Source organism: Bos grunniens, chromosome 25, assembly GCF_055505025.1.
Source record: "Bos grunniens cultivar Pamir isolate PY7600 chromosome 25, Bosgru_T2T1.0, whole genome shotgun sequence".
NCBI classification, from domain to species: Eukaryota; Metazoa; Chordata; class Mammalia; order Artiodactyla; family Bovidae; genus Bos; species Bos grunniens.
Window position 1 is genome coordinate 21,584,777 of NC_141189.1, and position 22,721 is coordinate 21,607,497.

General features: G+C 47.8%; 2 protein-coding genes across 3 annotated transcripts in view; both read left to right on the forward strand.

The window, feature by feature from the left end:
* Positions 1–6,540, forward strand: part of EARS2 (glutamyl-tRNA synthetase 2, mitochondrial) — a 34,264-nt gene extending 27,724 nt beyond the window's left edge. Inside the window, exons 8-9 of the mRNA XM_086375317.1 lie at positions 5,818–5,953; positions 6,404–6,540. Coding sequence (XP_086231443.1) covers positions 5,818–5,953; positions 6,404–6,487 — 220 coding nt within the window. The 3' untranslated portion in view covers positions 6,488–6,540. The remainder of the gene's footprint in view (positions 1–5,817; positions 5,954–6,403) is intronic.
* Positions 6,497–22,721, forward strand: part of GGA2 (golgi associated, gamma adaptin ear containing, ARF binding protein 2) — a 41,226-nt gene continuing 25,001 nt past the window's right edge. The window contains exon 1 of one of the 2 annotated variants that reach the window (XM_086375321.1): positions 6,497–6,629. Coding sequence is in view for 1 of the 2 variants with exons in the window: in XM_086375320.1 (XP_086231446.1) it covers positions 18,318–18,420 (103 nt within the window). In the remaining variant the exon portion in view is untranslated. Of the gene's footprint in view, positions 6,630–18,257; positions 18,421–22,721 lie in introns of those variants that run through there. The other variant, XM_086375320.1, reaches the window with a different exon arrangement.

Genomic DNA, 22,721 nt, shown 5'->3' on the forward strand with positions numbered 1-22,721 from the left:
TCCTGCACGTCCTGCACCCTCCCCTGCAGGGTGGAGGTGATACTAGGTCTCATTGTTCACAGTCACAGAGCTCTTTAGATCGCGAGGGCACAAAGTGCAACCGAAACTGGCTTAAGCAAGAGGGGAGTGATTCGTGTACATCACTGCAGAGGCCAGAAGGGCCGACGTGAGGCCCAGGTTAATGCAGGGGCCAAAATTCATGGCACCGACACCTCATGTCTCCCTCTACCCCTTTGACTTTGTGCCGCACACTCCCCCAGGCCGGCTGCTCCTTCTGCAGAGGTTCTGTATTAGATGGATACGTGCGTGTCTCCCTTACCTGCATTCGGATCAGGCAGTTCAAGGCTGAACGGCTTCTGTCCATGTCTCTAGGGTCCTGCTGTCTTTCGGTTTTGCCTACGCTCTCCCTCTCTCTGTCTCTGTCTCTCTCTTTTTTTTTTTGGCTACCCTGGGTCTTTGTTGCAGCAGGAGGACCTGTTGCAGAGCACAGGCTCAGTGGTGGTGGCACGTGGCCCAGGGTTTGCTCTTGTTCGCATGGTCCGTGGTGGCTCACGTTCAGCCAGAGGAGGAAGGAGGAAAGGGAGAGGGGACGGGGCGTTCCTTCCCCTTGAGGCCCTGGCTTAAAAGTTATACATGTTTCCACTCACATTCTGCTGGCCTTAACACCTGCCTTGTGGCCACACCAAGCTACAAGGGAGTCCAGAAAATGTAGTTTTTACCTTGGTGGCCACATGCCCAGCTGAAGATGGTGTTAGTACACGTGAGAGAGAGAAAGGATCCTGAGAATCAAAAGCTGCCTATCTCACAGTCCCCACTGAGGAGGTAAGAGGGCAGAACCGCAGACCCTGACTCCAGCCGTGTCCTGAAATTCACTCTGATGGGGCCTGATTGGCCGGGTTTTTCTGCCTCTGAAGCAGTCACAGAGGCCTGGAAAATGTGATACATTGACCAGCTTAGGTTAGGTCATATGCGGGGCTTTGAGTGGACTCCCAGCCAGAGCTTGTGGGCTGATGGTGGAGCCAAGTCATTCTACAGGGAGTGTTGGGGCCCTGGTATCAGGAGGAAGGGGAATGTGGGCTGAGCAGCAGACCCCACAAATGTCCATTTTACTTAACTTCCCAGTTTGTTGTGAAGATTATGTTTGATAGGAATAGCAAACACTCGTTTGTATACTTGCTTACACACTTGTGTGCAATGTTACATATCACATACGTTGGATACGTAGATAGCCAGTGCGAAGCTGCTGTATAGCACAGGGAGCTCAGTGCAGTGCTCTGATGACCTAGAGGGGTGGGACCGGGAGTGGGAGGGAGGTTCAAGAGGGAGAGGAGATATGTATACAGTTGGTTGATTCATTTTGTTGTACAGCAGAAAGTAACACAACATTGTAAAGCAATTACGCTCCAATAAAAAAATGATACACACAAGATATGTGCACATGTATATATGCTCATGGCAAAGAACCCGCCTGCCAAGGCAGCGGACGAGAGACACAGGCTCCATCCCTGGGTCAGGAAGGTCCCCTGGAGAAGGAAATGGCAACCCACTCCAGTATTCTTGCCTGGGAAATCCCATGCACAGAGGAGCCTGGCGGGCTACAGTGCCCAGGGCTGCAGAGTCAGACACGACTGAGCACCCATACACGTGACACGATGTATGCTGTGCATGCGTGTATACCCTGAGGTTCTCAGCAACCTAATAAAGGAACTGCTCTTGTTATCCCCACTCTGCAGATGAGAAAGTTGAAGCCCCAAGAGGCTCAGTAACTTGTTTAAAATCATGCAGCTGGTAAGGTGGAGGAGCAGGGATTGAAAGTCCAGCTGGCTGGGGTGAGAGAGTGGATGTAGTGTCGTGTTCTCTGTTGCTGCTTCTTGGTGTGAAATGCTCGAACAGCACCTGATAACAAGAAACCATCACTATACCGTTAAAACATACATTCTGAAAAGATAAGAATATAATTAACATGGCAAAAATACAAACAGTCCAAGAGGGTTTATAGCAAAAATTGTCTTCCCTCGTACTCAGTCCCCAACAGAAAGACAGTCCCAAATAGCAGTTTCCTTTGTGAAAGGTCTACATAGTCAAGGAAATGTGTATATAACTCCATTCTTGCAGACTTTTTATTTAAAATTTGTTATTAGTTCATTCAGACCTCTTGAATGTGGGTTTAAAACCTAAAAATTATTTTTAAATGTATATATCAGAATCCTATTGTTTAAAAATAATGTTATTTATTTATTGATGTAGTTTTGGCTGTGCTGGGTCTTCACTGCTATGCAGGCTTTTCTCTAGTCAAGGCATGCAGGGGCTACTCTCGAGCTGCTGTGCATGGACTTATTACTGCGGTGACTTCTCTTGTGGAGCTCAGGCTCTCGGCACGTGCGCTCAGTAGTTGTGGCTCCCGGGCTCTCGAGCGCAGGCTCAGCAGTTGTGGCTCCCGGGCTCTCTAGCGCAGGCTCAGCGGATGTGGCTCCCGGGCTCTCGAGCGCAGGCTCAGCGGTTGTGGCTCCCGGGCTCTCTGGCGCAGGCTCGGTAGTTGTGGCTCCTGGGCTCTAGAGCGCAGGCTCGGTAGTTGTGGCTCCCAGGTTCTAGAGCGCAGGCTCAGTAGTTGTGGTTCCTGGGCTCTCTGGTGCAGTCTCAGCGGTTGTGGCTCCCGGGCTCTAGAGCGCAGGCTCGGAAGTTGTGGTTCCCGGGCTCTAGAGTGCAGGCTCGGTAGTTGTGGCTCCCGGGCTCTAGAGCGCAGGCTCGGTAGTTGTGGCTCCCGGGCTCTAGAGCGCAGGCTCGGTAGTTGTGGCTCCCGGGCTCTCCGGCGCAGGCTCGGTAGTTGTGGCTCCCGGGCCCTAGAGCGCAGGCTCAGTAGTTGTGACACATGGGCTTTGTTGCTCCTTGGCATGTGGGATCTTCCTGAATCAGGGGTTGAACCTGTGTCTCCTGTATTGGAAGGTGGATTCTTTACCACTGAGCCACAGGGAAAACCCATGAATCCCATTTTTAATCCTTATCCCTCATCTGCCCCATTCCAGAACCCTCTCTGGATTTACTACTCTTTTTAATTATATCTAGATAATCCTTATTTTCCATCTCTTTACACAAAAGGTACAATATAGTACAATCACACTGGTATGTTTTGGGGGTTTTTGGTTTAATTTTATTATTTTTTTATTGAAATACAGTTGATTTACAATATTGTTAGTTTCAGATGTACAACATAGTGATTCAGTATTTTTATGGATTGTACTCCATCTAAAGTTTACGAAATAACAGCTATATTTCCCCGTCTTTTGTGTTTTTTTGCTTGTTTGTTTTTCACTTAACAGCATATCTTTAGATCTGTCCAGGCTTAGAGAGCATCCTCCTCTCAGCAACACCTAATCCCTTATCATACCACTTCACCATGATTTATTTAACTCGCCTCCTGTTGATGGACATTTGCTTCCAAATTTGCTGTTACAAACAATGCCGCAGTGAATAACCTTGAATAGACACCATTAAGCACCCTTGCAAGCATATCTCCAGGCTAAATTTCCCTGAGGTATTATTAATAATACTCCGTTAATTTAGGACATTCCATATGAGGCTGCCCTAGTTTACCAAACTAATGTCTTCCCTCCCCACACCTGCCATGGGATTAGGTTTTAGGGACACTCTGGGGCTCCCACTCAAGGCAGGAAAGCTGACACCCACATGTTGAGCAGCAACCAGTTCTGTCGAAGGCCCTCTGCCCATGCCAAGTCCTGGGCCAGCTCTTATTAACGTGTCCTGGCTGCCATCACAGGCCTCCTGGGGCCTGTCACTTTTACCAGCTCCTTGGCAGCCTGCTTCCCCATAATGACATTGAGGAGCTTGTTAGTTTTTACCCCATACTACACTTTTTTTTTTTTTTGAAGTATGGTTGATTTACGATGTTGTGTTAATTTCTGTGGTACAGCAAAATGATTCAATTATACATATAGATACTCGTTTCTATATATCTATACATATGGATATTCTTTTCCATTATGGTTTATCATGAGATATTGAACATAGTTCCCTGGGCTATACAGAGGACCTTGTTGTTTATCTATTCTATATGTAACAGTTTGTATCTGCTCACCCCAAACTCTCAATTTTTCCCTCCCCCCACCACACCCTCCTTGGCAACCACAGGTCTTTTCCTTATGTTCCGTAGATATGTTCATTGTATCGTATTGTAGATTCCACATAGAAGTGATATCACATGGTATTTGTCTTTCTCTTTCTGACTTGCTTCACTTAGTATGATAATCTCTAGGTCCATCCATGTTGCTGCAAACCGTATTTATTACATTTTATATTTTCAACATTTCCTCTTCTCCATTTCATAAATAACAGCAGTCACGTGGTTTAGTTTTAAGATGCAATAAGAATGGTTACGTTTCTCAAACTGAAACTGAATTGCTCAAGTACTGGAGTGAGTAAGGAAATGTGCCCGGGAAGGCCGTTGGTTCCAATTTCCTCATGAACCCTGTTCCTGAGATGGAAGCCTGCCAGCTTCCTAGTAGGTCAGCATGGGGGATGGAGTGTCTAGCCATTTTAGGAGTGGTCAGTGTCAGAGCTGGCGTCAGAGATTGTCTGCACTAGTGAAGGTCTCCAGCCTTGGCCCGTCTTTAGCTCTGCTCCCATCTCTTGCTCCAATTCCAAATCAGGGCTGGGATGAAATTTTTGCAAGTCTGGCCCTTACTAATTAGGAACTTTCTCTTGAGCTCAAACATGCTTTTGGAAGAGGGTCTCAGCTGGACTGCCAGGAAAGTGGGGAACGGTTGTTGGCCCGTTGTACCTCCCGAGCTGTTGCAGTTTGTGGGCAAAGAATGGTTACAGCAAGTGGTGGCAGGGCCATCACTGATGTTGGGTTCTCCTGATGTCTTTCTTTCTGCTCTTCTCTGAACATCCCCTGGAAGTCTTTGTTTATTTATTTGGTCGCACTGGGTCTTCGTTGCTGCACGCAGGCTTTCTCTAGTTGCGGCGAGCGGGGGCCACTTCTTCATTGGAGTGTGCGGGCTTCTCATTGTGGTGGCGCTCTTGTTGGGGAGCGCGGGCTCTAGGCTCACGGGTTTCAGTCGATGAAGCACTCAGGCTCGGTAGTTGTGGTGCATGGGCTATGATGCCCTGAGGCATGTGGAATCTTCCTGGACCAGGGATCGACCCCAAGTGCCCTCCTTTGGCAGGTGGATTCTTATCCACGGTACCACCAGGAAAATCCCAGAGGTCTTGAAGCCGTGTTTCAGAGCATTTCTCAGAGGGCTTCATTCTTCCGTCCTATATCTAACTCACTCGTAAGTTTCTTTTTAGATCCTCTTGCAATGTCTCTGAGCATTTGGATATAATAAATAATAGCTAATATTTAACTTTTTATTGAAATATAAGATCTCATACTTCCGAGTTCTTACTGTCTGTTCGGCCAGGGTACTCCTTGCTTTACAAGTTTTAACTCAGCCCCACCATAGCTCTGTGAGGTGCAGAGACTATTATTATCCCCATTTTACAGGTGAGAAAACTGAGGCATGAAGATTGCATGACACAGGTGGTAATTAGTAAATCCTCTTACGGTATCCTCCGAGTTTCCATTTTTTATGCACACTTGGCTTGGAGTCTCTCTGTTTGTAGTCCCTTGGTTGCTATTTCTTCACCAACTAGGATGGGAGTAGTAGATATCTCCCTCCACTTCCAAGCAGGCTTGAACATTGATTGTGCTATTAATTTATTAATATGTTGTAGCTGATGGATAAGCTTCTGAAGTCCTCCCTTCCACCCACTTGCCATTGGCCTGTGCTGGCCCCTCATAGACTGGCTCTCTTCTAGACTTTTAGAAGGACCTGGTACGAACTTAACTCAGGACGTGCTGAATAGAGAACTGAAGAAGCTGTCAGATGGTCTGGAAGGCATCAAACACAGTAACGTGATGAAGCTCCTCCGAGTGGCCCTCAGTGGACAGCAGGTGAGGCAGGCGGCTGGACTGGACTGGAGCCCTCTTTTATCCACTCAACTGACATTCACCAACAGCACTAAGTGTAGTTTGAGGGCTACAGAGGTGAATGAAACATGACCACCTCCCCTCATTCAATCATTCAACAGATAGTATCTACTGAGTACCTACCATGTACAAGCACCATGCTAGGTGCAGTGGATCCAGTAATGAGTGAAACACACATGCTCCCCCTCTTGAGGGGGCTGGCAGTTGATTAGGGGAAGGGACATACCAACCCAGGGAGAGCAGGCCCCGGGACCTATCCTCAGCCTCAGAAATTGAAACCCATAAAGTGCACACCCGGCTCTGTGGGGTGCAGGCACCGGTGCCAGCATTGGCTTGGGCATAACTCCTGCAGCTGAGGCCGGGCGTGTGTTCCTCAGGCAGTTTAAGGTAACGTTTTCTATTGTTTGTCCTCAGCAAGGACCTCCGGTAGCTGAGATGATGGTGTCTTTGGGACCAAAGGAAGTGCGGGAACGAATACAGAAGGTGCTCTGCAGCTAGAGAGAAGGTGGCAGGCCGGTGGAGGTGGCCGCAGGAACCGTACTCGGAGGAGCCGCCCTCGGAGGAGAGGAGCAGGATGCCTGGGCCCGGCAGGAGCTTGCGGAAAGAACCAGGAGTGGACACAGAGCCTCTGGGTGCACAGGTGCATTTATGGCTCCATGCCAGGCCCATCCTTATCAGCTGGCCAGGGATGCCCAGACCTGTCTCACCTCCCTGAGTCTGGAAAGGAAGGCCTCACATCTGATTGTGACACCCCACTACACAGCAGAGGTTAGGAGCTGCCTCAAAGAACGGCGGCAGCTCGAGCTTCAGTCTGCCTGGGGCTGCCATGACGGAAGACCACAGACTGGTGGCCTAAACAACAGGAAGTGACTTTCTCACAGTTCGGGAGTCGGGCAGTCCAAGATCAGGGTGTTGGTAGGTTTCGTTTCTCCTGAGGCCCCTCTCCTTGGCTTGTACACAGTTGACTTTTTGTTCTCTCCTTCCATAGTCTTGCCTCTGTCTATGCCCTTGGTGTCTCTGTCTGTCCAAATGCTTCTCACGAGGACACCAGTCAGATCAGGTTAAGGCCCAGCCTCACAGCCCAGTTTGGACTTCATCACCTCTTTATTATCCCTGTCTGCAAATTCAGTCACATTCCGAGGTACTGGGAGGTTGGGTTTCAACATGAGCTTTGTGGGGAACATTTTGTCAGCCCATATGTAACAGCTTGGCAGTGGCCTGGACTCTTGGACTCCAGTTCTCAACCAGTTTGACTTTGGAGCAGTGATTGACAAGCAGGCCTAAACTGTCTGTCAGACCTTCTTTGGAGCTGCCCAGGAGGAACACTTAAGTTTTATACTACTCTTTGTCCTTGGACTTAGGGAGGGCAGCCTGTGTCTCCCTTCCCTAAAGGCTATATCTTCCTCTTTTCCAGTTCTCCAGAACAAGTCTTTAGACTGGAGACCTTCACTCTGCCTATTTTGCATCTTCATATTCACCACCTCTTTCCACCCACTGTTTGTAAATCACTGTCTGAGGGTTTCTGAAATGAGATGTTCTTCTTGGGGTGAATAGGAATAACTCAGTGAAAGGAGGGTGGTAGCTGGCTACAGAGGCCCCCTCCAGGGTTTCTGGGCTTCCCCTGTGTGGCCCCCAGTCATCTTCATCACTACCTCCTGGCATTCACATTGAAGGGGGCTGCCTTGTGTGATGTGCCGTGGCTTCTGTCTTATTCCACATGGTGAAGACACTCAAACAGATACGGATCAGAGGCCTCCTGACAGCAGATATATGAATGGGCCATCTTGGAAGTCGGTCTTCCAGCCCCGATCAAGCAGCCGGGGCTGACAGATGACAGCGATGCTGGCTGACATTTGACTGCAGCCTTCATGAAAGATCCTAAACCAGAACCACTAAGCAGAGTTGCTTCCAAATTTCAGGCACACAGTTATGAGTTGATAAATATTTATTGTTTAAAGCCACTGGGCTTTAGGATTATTTGTCACCCAGCAGTAGATTGCTAATACACTCTCCTTGTCCAGAGGAAGAGGGAAAGGGATTAAATAATTTGCTGAGTTTCACAGAGACCTAATCATTCTTTGAAAAGTACATCAAGTACTTTGATGACAAGCAGTGGAAACCAGTTCTGCCTAGCTTAGGTGTTTTGGAGGCTTTATAGGAGTTTAAATTTCTGAGAAAGTCAAAGAATCTATGGGAAAATCAGAGAACCAGATCCTGTAAAAGACAGGAGCCAGGGAAGCTCTGATCATGTGGGCCACCACAGGAGCTCATGGTGAGTCTTGTCTGTGTTCTTGAATGAGAACACATTAACTCTTAAATATTTTCTGTTGTGGTTCCTCTGTATTTTTCCCACTCAGTTTTGGATGTGACTCAGCTAAAGATTCAGATACTAAGAAGAGGGTTCTGGTTGGGCTAACTGAGTCCATGTTACCATTCCTCAGCCAGGAATAGGTGGTCCCTCGGGGATGATATCCAACAGAGGAAAAGTTCCCAAGGAAGAAGTAGGGTACTTTTTCCAGAAGAAGGGGTAATGTCAGAAACAACAAGTATGGCACTGAAAGGACATAGAATAATAATGCTTGCAATTTATTGTGCATTTACATGAGCTTCAAATACTTGTGGGTTTTAAACTATACTGGTAAACACTTTAGTCCATCATCTGTTTGAATCTTGACATTAGGCATTATTATTCTTGTGTTGTTTCTATGTTTCAGATAGGGAAACTGGGGCTCAGCAAAGTTGATCAACTCTGAGGGTTTAGCACGAGGCATTTGACAACCCAGAGTCCAACCTCAACTCTTGACTTGAGTGACATCAGAGCCTCCAGTTCTAAGACATCGAGTATGCTTATGAGAAACTCTAGCTCTCAGTGAGGGGATGTGGCTGTTTTAACAAAGTGGGTGATCAGACTGCTGAGTTGATAAAGATGTGGCCACTTCCTCATTTGGAGTGAGTTATCTGAGAAGCAGCACGTATCATCTGCTCTGGAGTTTTGCTCAGGATCAGAAGAAATGTGTTGGAGGACTTCACAGATTTTAAATAACCTCAGGCCCATCCCCCAGTGCTTTTTTGAAGTGCTTTTATAGTGAAGCATTGAAGGTCGTGGAGGCCAGAAGCTGGTTCTGCTACTTACTCACTGTGGCTTCTGAAGCTCAGTTTCCTCGTGCCACATGGGAATAACAATTGTGTCTATCTCAACAATTTGTAAGAATCAAAATAGATGACCTATGTAAAGATCTTAAAACAATGCCTGGCACTCAGCAAATGTTATCTCTTACCATCACCCTCATCATCATTATTTTCATTCTTGGAAATGCTGGTTGCAAAACATAGAAACAGACCCAGCCTAACTTAAACCACGAGAGGAATTTATTGAAAGAATTAGGACAAATCCAAAAGCAGGACTCCCAGCTGGACCTTACAAGAGACTTGATCTCTAACCAGTAACTCCTCAGAACCCAAGACACTCACCATTGTCCCTCTGAATCTGCAGTTTGTAACCATTTCTGTCTGGGTATCTGCTTCCCTCATCTTCCTTCTACAGGCTGGTTTTTTTTTTTTTTTTTTAAATCTCTGTACTTGTCCAACAACTGCCCCAGCCCTAAAGCTGAATCATCTCCCCTCTGATACCCTGGCAATTCAATAACTAGTATTCTATGTCCAAAATCCTAGGAAAGAATCTGATTGGCCTGGCTTGGGTCAGCTGTCTACCTCTGGTCCAGTCAGCTGTGGCCAGTGGGACAGACTCATGTAATGCAGTCATGGCTGCAGGAGACCCACTCTAGTAATCAAGACAGCTGTTCTGCCCCTGGGCATACTCTCTTAACATGGAGTTTACAGAGTACCCTTGTCAGAAAATTACTATTATTCTGTAGCCAACTTTAGAATCTCATTTAGCATTGTCTTTATCTAGCTTATTTTTTTCTCATAATGCTTATTAATATATGAAATTACTGAGTTGTACATGTTTATTGTCAATCTTACTCTAAAGAGGATAAGATTGAGGCAGGCAGTTAGTTTTTCTTATTCTTGGTTGTAACCATAGTACCTGGCACGTTGCCTGACAAATAGGGAGTCAGGTAAGGTCTCAGGGTGAAAAAAAAAATGTTTGAGTCCTTTATCAGTTAGATCATTTTCTTCAGAAGTGGCAATCATCAGCTGGCCTAACCCTCCCACATTCCAACAGTTTCCCAGGATGACTTTCATTGACACTGGGAAATCAAATTTCTTTTGCTAGATTTGCAGTTGTAGTTTACCTGGTACATTGCCAGTAAATTGCATTGAATCCAGCTATCTGTGAGAGATCGACCTTTGACAGAGACTGATGTGAAGATTAAGATGGAATAGTTCGATATAGAGGGATGTTTAGTGGGACGTAAATTAGAAATTGTCTAACTGATTAATATTTTTCTCATGATAAAATTCCCAGGGGCCAGGATAATAAATACTTAGAAAATGAGGGGACTCCTTGGTGGTCCAGTGGCTAAGACTCCATACTCCCAATGCAGGGGGCTCGGGTTCGATCCCTGGTCAGGGAACTAGATCCCATATGCCCAGTTTATAGAGTTCACATGCCACAACTGACACTCAGCATAGCCAAATAAATCATTTTTTTACAATTTATTTTAATTCAATTATTTGTAATTGAAGGACAGTTGCTTTACAGCATTGTGTTGGTTTCTACCAAACAATTTTTTTTTTTTTAATGAGAACTTTCTGGATTAGAGCAGATCCCAGAGAAGGAAGTTCATGGTTCATGTTCGTGGGTGTCAGAGGACTTTATAGATGAACTTTGAACTGGGTTCTGAGGGACAAGTAGGAGTTTCCAGATCAGTGGGAATTGGAAGGGTATTGACTGGAGTCATGGGTAGGAGCTGAAGGAGTGAGATAAGTGACTGAAAACCCAGCCAGAGGGGAAATCCAAACAGCCTTGATGCCTGGTCAAAGGCATCAAGGTACCATTCACTACAAATAACAAAACATCCAGATTCAAACAAGCTTAAACAAGAAGATTCAGTGTCCCACAAAGCAGGAAGTGCAGGGGTACGGTAGGCTCTGGGGTTGGTTAATTAAGCGTTCAGTGACCTTGTGGAGGTCTGAGGGACTTCCAGTCTCTTTGCTTAATTGGCCCCAGCATTGGCAATAGCCTCTGGTTGGTTCTCTCTGCTCACGATTGGCCGCTTGAAGGGCTCAGGCTCCTCTGTACTTCCTCCTTCATGCTGTTAGAGCGTGGCTTTCTGTGACTCTCTCCCTAAAAGCATGGAAACTTCTCTCCAGCACCTTCCCCTACATGACTTCTCCATTCTTGAATGCATCCCTTCTGCAGAGGTGGGTGAGGAGACCTCATAGGTCAGCTAGACCCAGAGCTGGGGCTGGGGCCAGCTCTTCTCTGGGTTCCTGGACAAAAGGGGGAGTCCATTAGAGAAGACATGAATTGGGTCTTCATGAAGTGGAAGGTGAAGAGCCACTGACATGCTTCAAGTAGGGAAGTGACAAGATCAGATTTGTGTGTGTGTGAGTTTTCCAGATTTGTGTTTTTTTGATTGATCATTCCAGAAGCTTCGCTGAACTGAGATTTGAGTGGGGCTGGCCCAGGAGCTGGGAGCCCTGATAGGAAAATGAGGCACAAGGGACTTACCTGGTGGTCCAGTGGTTAAGAATCTGCCTTCTAATTCAGGGGACAGCAGTTCAGTCCCTGGGCGGGGAACTAAGATTCCACATGCTGCAGAGCGACTAGAGAGCCCCCCGTTACTACGGAGCCCCCATGCGTTAGAGCCCGTGCTCTGCAGCAAGAGAAGCCCAAGAGCCACAACTGGAGAAAGTCTGAGCACTGCAATGAAGACACCCTTCACAAAATTTTAAAAGAGAGTAAAAACAAAATGAAGCATGGAAGGGGGAAACATGATAAAGCCATTTTTTGTCATCACAGCCCGGCACTTCCTCCTCTAACTATGCTGCTTCACTTCACTCATCCTTGCCTCATGAGCCCCTTTCGCTGTTCCCCAGCCGTGTAAGCCTGCCTTCTAGCCACATTCTGGCTGGAATACTCTTGTTCATCTGCTCTTTGTCCTTTTGCCTGGTGTCTCAGTGTTCAAATCTCCCGCTTCACTATTCCCTCTTCAGGAAAGCCTCTTACTCCCCCTAGAAACTCTCCTTCCTCTGCCGTTAATCATCAACATCCTATTCTTTTCCAGGGAACACAATCGAATTGATTGTGTAAATGTCGGGTAAGTAGTTCAGCAGTTATTTGTTAGTGTAGATTATAACGTCCATAAGAGCAGAGACGTGATCTGTCTTGCTCACCACTAGACCCCCCAGTGCTGAGAATGGTGCCTGTTCACGTAGTCAGTGCTCAGTAAATATTGTTGAGTGACAGGCCAGACGCACACCTGATTGGATGGATAGTCAGGGTGAGCGCTCAAGTTCACGGTGCTCAGTCGCTGTCATGTCCGACTCTGCGACCCCATGGACTGACTGTAGCCTGCCAGTTTCCTCTGCCCACGGGCATTCTCCAGGTAAGAATACTGGAGTGAGTTGCCATGCCCTCCTCCAGGGGATCTTCCCAACCCACAGATCAAACCCAGGTCTCCTGCATCGCAGGCAGATTCTTTACTGTCTGAGCCACAGGAGAAGCCAAGGAATACTGGAGTGAGTAGCCTATCCCTTCTCCAGGGGATCTCCCCGACCCAGGGGTTGAACCAGGGTCTCCTGCATGGCAGGTGGATTCTTTGAACAGCTGAGCTGCCAAGTGCACAGTCATATGTTTAGCCTGGGTACTGTTTTGCAATATTCAGAAACTTCACATCATTTGTGGTTACTATTTTCACTAGTGAATTACAGGATGTGCGTTTTTTTAAATATAGAAGGCAGTAGAAGCTTAACTTGGCACTCAATAAACTCATTATCACACCCTGGGGATCTCTAGCTTAGTCCTTGTATATGGGCAAAATGTGGGGTCCCCGGCCTACATGCTGTCTCCACTGCCCCCTACCACCCCTCCCGCAACCCTGATTGCAGTAGGACAGCCCGGGCGAGGAGGGGCAGCCTCGTCTGAGTCCATTCTGTCCGGTCTTCCTTCATTCATTTCACAGTTACCTACTGCGTGCCAGGCCCTGTTAAGCCTAGGGGTGTGAGAGGAATTAGACAAAGCCTTGTAGATTGTGGGGGCTTACTCCACAGATTTGTGTTCATTCCTTTCCTTAAGCTTTTAAAAATAAAACACAAAAGATAAGGCTACTGCCTCAAAGAGATCACCATCTCATAGGTGACTGACAGTTACAAAATTGCAAGTGTGGATGTGGTGGAGGAGGGGCAAGCAAAGTGATATACAGGGATGTGGGTATCTTGCGTGTCTGGAGCCAGACAGGAAATGCTTTCTTTCTTAATTGATTTTTTAATTACATTTTTTTTAATTAAAAAAATTTTTTTAAATTTATTTATTTTAATTAGAGGCTAATTAGTTTACAATATTGTAGTGGTTTTTGCCATACATTGACATTAATCAGCCATGGGTGTGCATGTGTTCCCCATCCTGAAGCCCCCTCCTACCTCCCTCCTCATCCCATCCCTCAGGCTTGAGCACCCTGTTTTTTAAATTAAAATTTTAGTTTATTATATTTTATTTTATTTATTTTTTAAAGCCACACCATGGGGCTTGTGGGATCTCAGATCCCAGACCAGGAATCAAACATGGGCCCTCTGCAGGGAAAGTGTAGTCCTCACAGTGGATTGCCAGGGAAGTCCCAGGAAATGCTTTCTTGACAAGGAGTTGGATTGTTGTTTTTTACTTTTAATTTCAGATAAACAGTGAATAATTTTTTAAGTATGTCCCAAGCAATATTTGTGACATACTTACGCTAAAAATTATTTGTAATTGTATGCTATGCTTAGTCTCCCAGTCATGTCCGGATTCTGTACGACCCTATGGACTGTAGCCCGCCAGGCTCTACTGACCATGGAGATTCTCCAGGCAAGAATACTGGAGTGGGTTGCCATGTCCTCCTCCAAGGGATCTCACCAACCCAGGTCTCCCACGTTGCAGGCAGATTGTTTACTGTTTGAGCCACCAGGGAAGTCCAAGAATACTGGAGTGGGTAGCCTATCCCTTCTCCAGGGGACCTTCCCGACCCAAGGACTGAACCAGGGTCGCTTGCGTTGCAGGCAGATTCTTTACCAGCTGAGCTACCCAGGAAGCCCCTTGTAATTGTATAAGGGTGGGCAAAATGGGTGAAGGTGATCAGAAGGTACAAACAGCAGGTTATAAAGTAGCTAAGTCCTGGGGATGCAATGTACAGTGTGGTGACATAGTTAATACTGCACTGTATATTTGAAAGTTTCTAAGAGTAGATTTTACAAGATCTTATGAGGCTTTATAAGTTCTTATCACAAAAGAAAAACATTTGAAACGATGTGTGGTATTGAATACTAACTAGACATGGTGATTGTTTTGCAAGGTATACGAATATCAAATCATGTTGTATACCTGAAACTACTACAATATTATATATGTATGTCATTATACATCAAAATGTAATAATAGAAGTACAGTGCACAATAAATGTAATGCACTTGAAAGTGAAAATGTGTCATGTCCAACTGTTTGTGACCCTTTGGACTATAGTCTGCCAGGCTCTTCCATCCATGGGCTTCTCCAGGCAAGAATACTGGAGTGGGTTGCCATTCCCTCCTCCAGGGGATCTTCCTGACCCAGGGATTGAACCCGGGTCTCCCACATTGCAGGCTCATTCTTTACAGTCTGAGTCACCAGGGAAGCCTCACGCCCAAAACCATCCTCACCCCTGCCCTGCCCAGGTCCATGGAAAATTGTTTTTCATAAAACTGGTCCCTGGTGCCAAAAAGGTTGGGGAATTAGATAGACATGGCTCCTGCTTATGAAAATTCATTGTCCAGAAAGAAGAGACAGACCATGGGCCATGCACATGACATAGGAAAGGAAATGGAAACCAGAAGGGAGCTTGGGCAGGAAGGGCTGCACAGACACGCAAGACGGGTCCTAGGAAGGCTGGCGAGGGTGACAGCATTGTTTGGTCTGAAACCAAAGCTTCTGCACCCAACCACTACACAGAACTCCAAACCACTTCCTGACCGCCCACTTACCCTTTAACCTTTCAGTTGTGGTCTCTCAAGCATTGACTGGAGGAAGAATGATTAGATTCTTGTACTTCACCCCACTTCCTAGGTTCAGAGAATCTGCCTTCCAATGCAGGAGACACAGGAGATGTGGGTTCAATCCCTGGGCTGGGAAGATCCCCTGGAGGAGGAAACAGTAATTCATTCCAGTATTCTTGCCTGGAGAATCCCATGGACAGAGGAGCCTGGCAGCTACAGTCCATAGAGTCACAAAGACTCGGCTGGAATCTTTGTGAATGGCTGAAGTGAAAGTGTTAGTCCCCCAATCATGTCCGACTCTCTTCATCCCCAAGGACTGTAGTTCACCAGGCTCCTGTGTCCATGGGATTCTCCGGGCAAGAATACTGGAGTGGGTTGCCATTTTCTTCTCCAGGGGATCTTCCCAACTAAGGGATTGAACCCAGGTCTTGCACATTGCAGACAGATTCTTTACCACTAAGCCACCAAGGAAGCCCAGAGACGACTTCAGTTCAGTCACTCAGTTGTGTCCAACATTATGCGACCCCATGAATTGCAGCACACCAGGCTTCCCTGTCCATCACCAACTCTCGGAGTTTACTCAAACTCATGTCCATTGAGTCAGTGATGCCATCCAACCATCTCATCCTCTGTCGTCCCCTTCTTCTTCTGCCTTCAATCTTTCCCAACATCAGGGTCTTTTCAAATGAGTCAGTTCTTCTCATCAGGTGGCCAAAGTATTGGAGTTTCAGCTTCAGCATCAGTCCTTCCAATGAATACTCAGGACTGATTTCCTTTAGGATGTACTGGTTGGATCTCCTTGCAGTCTGAGGGACTCAAGAGTCTTCTCCAACACCACAGTTCAAAAGCATCAATTCTTCGGTGCTCAGCTTTCTTTACAGTCCAATTCTCACATCCGTACATGACTACTGGAAAAACCATAGCTTTGACTAGACAGACCTTTGTTGGCAAAGTAATGTCTCTGCTTTTTAATATAGTGTCTTTCTGAGAAGCAACTTAGCACACATGCAAAATAATTCCCAGGCCCAAAATCAGGTAACACAGAGGGTGTGATGTGGACAACGTATTGTTGTTCAATTGCTCAGTTGTGTCTGACCCTTTGTAACCCCATGGACTGCATTCACCAGGCTCCCTGTCCTTCACCATCTCCCAGAGCTTGCTCATGTCCGTTGAGTCAGTGATGCCATCCAACCATCTTGTCCTCCGTTGTCCCCTTCTCCTTCTGCCTTCAATCTTTCCCAGCATCAGGGTATTTTCCAATGAGTTGGCCCTTTGCATCAGGTGGCCAAAGTATTGTAGCTCAGCATCAGTCCTTCTATTGAATATTCAGGGTTGGTTTCCTTTAAGATTGACTGGTTTGATCTTGCAGTCCAAAGGACAATGTGTAGTTTTCACTAATTTCATACAGAATTTCCCTGATGTGAATAATGGTATAGATTGAATTCAAATTGGCATGCTGAAGTGCTAATGTCCATGTGATGGTATTTGAAGTGGGTGCTGTGGGAGGTAATTAGGCTTAGCTGTGGTCCTGGGGTGCATCCCTCATGATGGGATTAGTGCCCTAAGAGGAAGTGATCAGAACATGCTGTCTCTCTACCCTGTGAGGACAAGAAAGCAGCACTCTGCAAACCTGGAAGCAGGTTGTCAACAGCACCTTGATCTTGGACTTGCCGGCCTCCTGTGGGAAATAACGGTCTGTTGTTTAGGCCACTCAACCTTTAGTGTTTTGTTGTATCAGTCCAAGTTTACTAAGACAGGAAACAACTGTATAATTTTCATATAGAAAGGTGCTACAGGCAACAATCTGTGAGATGGAGATGTGTGCGGCTGGATCTATTTTGAAGCTAACATAGCACGGCAAATGTACTTTGAAACTTATATTGTGTGTTTATTTGGGGTAGGATGGGACCTAAATTCCTATGGACGCATGCATGCTAAGTCACTTCCGTCATGTCCGACTCTTTGTGACACTATGGACTGTGGCGTGCCAGGCTCCTTTATCCATGGGGTTCTCCAGACAAGAATACTGGAGTGGGTTGCCATGCCTTCATCCAGGGGATCCTCCCAATCCAGTGATTGAACCTGCATCTCATGTCTCCTGCATTCGCAGGTGGATTCTTTTCGTGCCACCTGCTGCTGCTGCTGCTGCTAAGTTGCTTCAGTTGTGTCCGACTCTGTGCGACCCCATAGACGGCAGCCCACCAGGCTCCCCCGTCCTTGGGATTCTCCAGGCAACACTGGAGTGGGTTGCCATTTCCTTCTCCAATACAGGAAAGTGAAAAGTGAAAGTGAAGTCGCTCAGTCGTGTGGGACCCTCAGCGACCCCATGGACTGCAGCCTTCCAGGCTCCTCTGTCCATGGGATTTTCCAGGCAAGAGCAAATTGGGGGATTCCCTGGTGGCTCCAGTGGTTAGGACTTCGGGCTTCCACTGCAGCGGGCTGGCATTAGATCTCTGGTTAGGGAACTAAGATCCTTGTAAATCTCACCGAGAGGCCTTAAATGAAAAGGTAAAAAGCAAATGAATAAATATATAAAATGCAAATTAACTCTGAGCTTCTTTTGTGTCTATTTGCACATCTGTTGCAACACTCCTTTATTCTTTATAAATTTGCCCTTTTCCTGACTTCTCTTTTGAACGGATTATAACATCTGCTTGGTTCCCTCATTTAATTAGTATTTTACTTAACATGTGTTCATTTTATAATGTATGAGAATCATGACTTTATTTTGTGGGAGGGTGGCGATTATCCTTTGACACAATGAGTAAGTGCCTAGCACGCTCATGGTGTAATATATTATGGAGAAAATAAAGCAGAGTATAGAGGTAGGTGGTGGTCCAGAAAGACCGTCCGGAATAAAAATGCTAGAGAATTCATTATCTGAGACTCAAATTAACGGGGTGTCGTCTATTTTATCTGGCAAGCCTTGCGAGGTTGACTTGACGAATTCTGATCTGGTTGCGGGTCTGGATAACCAGCCCGCGAGGCCGCCTAGCGCTGAGAAGAAGGCTCTCGGCGAGGCTGAGGCCACCTGCCCCGGTCTGCGCGTAGGCGGGACATGATCGGTGGGCGTGGTCACACCGGCCCCGCCCCGTCACGCGCCGGCGCTCGCCTGCCGCGTCGGCAGCCCCGGAACGCTGCAGACGCCGGCTGCTGAAGCGCAGGGGCGGCCGCGGCCTCGGCGGCGGGGGCTGGGCCCATGGCGACGGCGACGGCGGTGGCGGCGGGGGCCGGCGCCGCGGCGGGAGCTGAGTCGGCCGAGGGTCCCCGGGTGCCGACAGTGGCGCTGGAGCTGTGGCTCAGTGAGTAGCCGGGGCTGCCTCTCGGCTCGGGCGCAGCGCTCCACGTGAGGCCTCGCTTCCCGCCTCCCCGGGCCTTTCTTCTGAGGCTGGCGGGTGGGCAGGTGGCCGCGGGAAGGCTGGTGCCCGAGGAGGCAGGCAGGGCCCGGCACGGGTGGGAGGATCTCCTCGGCGGGCCTGGAGAGGAACCCCAGGAATCTGCCGCGGCTGCGGACCCGAGGCTGGGTGCTCTGCGCCCCCCTGCCCCCATCGCGGTGCATAAACACTGTTAACAACATAATGGCTACGGTTTATTGAGCTTCGCTTTTATGCCAAACACTGCTAAAGGGCATTTCAGCCACAGTTAATCCTTATTACGACCCCTAGAGACAGCTTCGGTTACTAACCTCGTTTTAGAGAAGGGCACTTTTAGAGTTAGCTGTGCAACACACCCATCCTCTGGGAAAGAACTCTTTCTGGCTCCTGACTTTAATGTCAAAAGAAGCCCTTTAAACCTTTTGTGCGAGTTCCTTCTGGCCAGACTTTTGTCATTGTCTCATGTAAGACTCATGGCAGTCCTAGGGGTAGTTACTGTCCCTGCGTTACCGATTGGGTTCTTGAAATTCCAAGAGAACAAAGCATATACTCCTTGTATTGGGCTCTGCTGGGTGCTGGGAGTACTAAGATGCGTAAGGCAGAGCCCTTGCTCTCAAAGATATATTTAAGTAGGTGATAGAAGCCGATAGGAGCAGCACTTTGCTACGTTAAGGCAATTGGGAGGGATACTGGGCTTGTTTAAGGGGCAGTGGTGGGAGTTGGTTTGTTTACGAGGGGATTGTCTCAGGGGACATAGCATTTGAGTGAACAATGGAGGCGACAGCATTTCAGATGCAGGAAACTGCATGAGCAAAAGCTGAGGGAAAGAGTGCGGAGCATTCTGGGAAGAAGGAAGTCTGCTGCAGGAGTGCAAAGCCTAAAGAGACTGCATGGCTAACTTGGGCGAGATCTTAAAGGGTCTTGTGGGCTGCAGAAAGGAGTCCAGAGTTTATCCTTGATGTAGTCGGGGAGATGTCAGAGCCAGAAACTCTGATCAAGTGTGCATTCGTGCTCAGCCTTGTCTCTTTAGCGGCCCTGTGGACTGTAGCCCACCAGGCTCCTCTGTCCATGGGATTTCCCAGGCAAGAATTCTGGAGTGGGTTGCTATTTCCTACTCCAGGGGATCTTCCTGACTGCCTCCTGCACGAGCAGGCGGATTGTTTACCGCTGTGCCCCCTGGGAAGCCCCTCTGATCAAGTACCTCTGTTAAAAGCATCACTTGCCACTGTGTGAAGAGCTGAATTGGTTAGGGATGGTAGAGTCCAGGCAGAGAGTAGATGAAAAGCTCTTCTGGTAGTGTGTCAGGACTGAAGTACAAAGGTATTGGGATGGAGAGTAGAGATAATTAGCTAGTTCGATCAGCAGCCTTACTGCATTAGAATAGAGGCAAGGGACCAGAGGGATCTAGGTTGGATTGCAGGTTTCAGGCTCAGGTAACTGGTTACAGATGCTTCACTTGTGGACTTTGAGGTGCTTGTGGCACAAAGAGAAGCTCTCTGGGCAGTTGGTTTGACTCCAGAGAGTCAACTTGAGACCTTCAGTTCATTAGCAGTGAGCTTGTCTGTGCACATTAGGAAGAACAGTTTGCGCATGGAACATGGAGAATCTCAACATGGAAGAAGCAGGGTTGTCGGGGGTGGGTGCTGGAGTGGGGTGCTGAGAGAGAAGGTGGAGCCTACAGGCTGCTGGGAGGGGGTGAGCTGCAGGTCTGTAAGGAAGGTGTAGTTGGAAGGTGGTTTTGCTGCTGAGAAAGAGAGAAGGAGGATGGGGGAACTTTGAATTTGGCAACTGAAAGATTACTGAATTATCTCAGGGTTAAACGCTGGGGACAGAAAGAAGGTGGTTAACTAGGAGGCAGTGGAGTTGCAAAAGTCAAGTGGGCTGGGTTAGAGACCAGCCTACCACTGACCCAGGTGGGGGAGAAAAAGGGAACCAAGACTGTTTAGGAGGGGATCCTTAAGCTCCAGCTGTTTTAGGCCATTGTGGTCCCAAAATTCTGAGATCTTCCAGTCGTTCGGGTAGGGCTAGAACCTATCCCAACAGCACAGACCCCCTTCCCAGTCCAGCAACCAAAAATGCCTCCAGATGTGCCCTGGGACAGAGGGCCCACCTTTTCCCCTCTGCACCTGAGATCCTCTGAGTTTGGGCTTTGGAGTGCTGAATGGACTTCAGAAATGTATCTTGTAGTCTTTGTGGTTGTGTGGTTTCCAGCTCCCTGCCCCTGCCTGCCATAGGAGCAGAGAAAGTAAACTGTTGAACCAGACTTGTGGGGGCTGGGGCCCAGTGGAGGTGGTACGTAGATGGACGTGTGCTAGAGAGGCTGGTGGTGGGGCAAGGACTGGAGTGTAGTTGAAGGAAAGTCCCTGAGTCTATGCTGGGTGGAGAAGGAAGTCACTCCAGGGGCACGTGAAGACCCCAGAGCTCATCTCACTGACGGATCTTACCTCAGCAAGCAAGGCAGCTGTGTCCCTAAGGCTGGAATGTAATAGCATGCCCCACTGGGGCTCAGATGGTAAAGAATCTGCCTGCAGTGCATAAGACCCAGGTTTGACCCCTGGGTCAGAAAGATCCCCTGGAAAAGCAAATGGCAACCCACTCCGGTATTCTTGCCTAGAGAATCCCATGGAGAGAGGACACTGATGGGAGACAGTTCATGGGGTCTTAAAGAGTTGGACTCGACTGAGCGACTGGCACCTTGGGGTTGTGAGGATCAGGGGAGTTCGTGCGTCTCAAGCACACGGAACAGTGCCCGGGCATAATGCTAGCTATTATCATCACTAGTCTTCTTAGTAGAGAGTGGCAGAAACAAACTCATACTGTTTGCCAGAAAAGGAAAAACATTGGACCTAGAATTGGGAAGGAGTAGTTCCCCAAAGGAACACCAGGAACCTGTTTCACCAGAAGCTCAAGCTTTAAAAATACAAGTAGCAGCTTCTGGACTTTTTGCAGGCCCCCCCTCCCACCCCGCCCCCTACCACTTAGTTTATTTTGGGCGTTGTTCCACATGACTGCATTTAGAGCTGCCTCCTCTTTGTTAATGAAAAGCCTCCTGTGCCTGGTGGCATGGGGTGCTATACTCGATTTAACCAGCGGAGTCTCGAGCTATTAACAGCATCGCTGGGGCCTCTTGGTCTCAGCTCTGCTAGTGCTGCCAGGGAGGCACTAGCTTAGTTGGATGCTCTGTGATCTTCTTCCATCTGCTTGGACCGACTCCCAAGTGATAAGTCCTGTCCTCCATCCTCACTTTTCTGCCTCCCTCTGGATTTCGATCTATTTATATTCTCCCAGCTTCTCTGGAGCTGAGCTGATTCTTTATCTTGGACCCATCATTCCTATGCTGGATCTTGGCCTTTCAGCACTGCTTGATGTCTGGGTTGGTGTGTATCTGCCCCACGCAGTGCATACTCACTGCCACAGGATTGAGTTCTAAGTGTTCTCAAGGTGACTGCTTCCCCACAGCCCCAGGGCTCCCCTGACTAGCACGGGCTGCTCTAAACACCAGGGTCATGACCCTGGGGGTGGGGTGGTGGCTGATGTGAGATGATTTAGCTTTTGAATTAGTCACTGTTAGATGAACCATTCAGGGAATTCCCTGGCGGTCCAGTGGTTGGGATTTAGTGCTTTCCCTGCTGTGACCTGGGTTTAGTTCCTGGTCAGAGAACTAAGATTCTGCAGACTCGCACCAGGCCCCCTAACCACGCCCCACTACCTTGGGGGAAGGGGAAAAAAAAAGCCATTTCACTCACAGCTGGAGGGCTTGGCTGTCTTCCTTTTTTTAAATTTTTTTTAATTTAAAAAATTTTTAAAAATCCTCTGGGAATTATTGTCTCTGGACCTGCTCAAGGCCACTGAAACAGCTTGGCAGGATGGGATTAGGTGTTTGGAGACCCAGTTATTTCAGAACTGGAGTAGCCATCTCCTGGTGTCAGCAGTATGTCCAGCCAACTGGTCAGACTTCGAATAGTGAAAGATGAATCATTCATTCATTAGCAGATATCCTTGCTGATGACTGTCTAGGTGCTGGAGGGTGGGAAGGTGAATGAAACAGGCCTCCTTCCTGCCTTAGGGAGCTGATAACTTAGTGGCAAAAAGGTCAAAGAACCTAGTTCCCGAAAGAGGCCCTGTCTTTGTCAGAGAACTGAAGACTTACATTTGGGCCCTGGAATTGGTCAGACCTGAGATTTTTTTTGTCATTTTCCAGTTTTGTGACTGGGCAGATTTCTTCATCT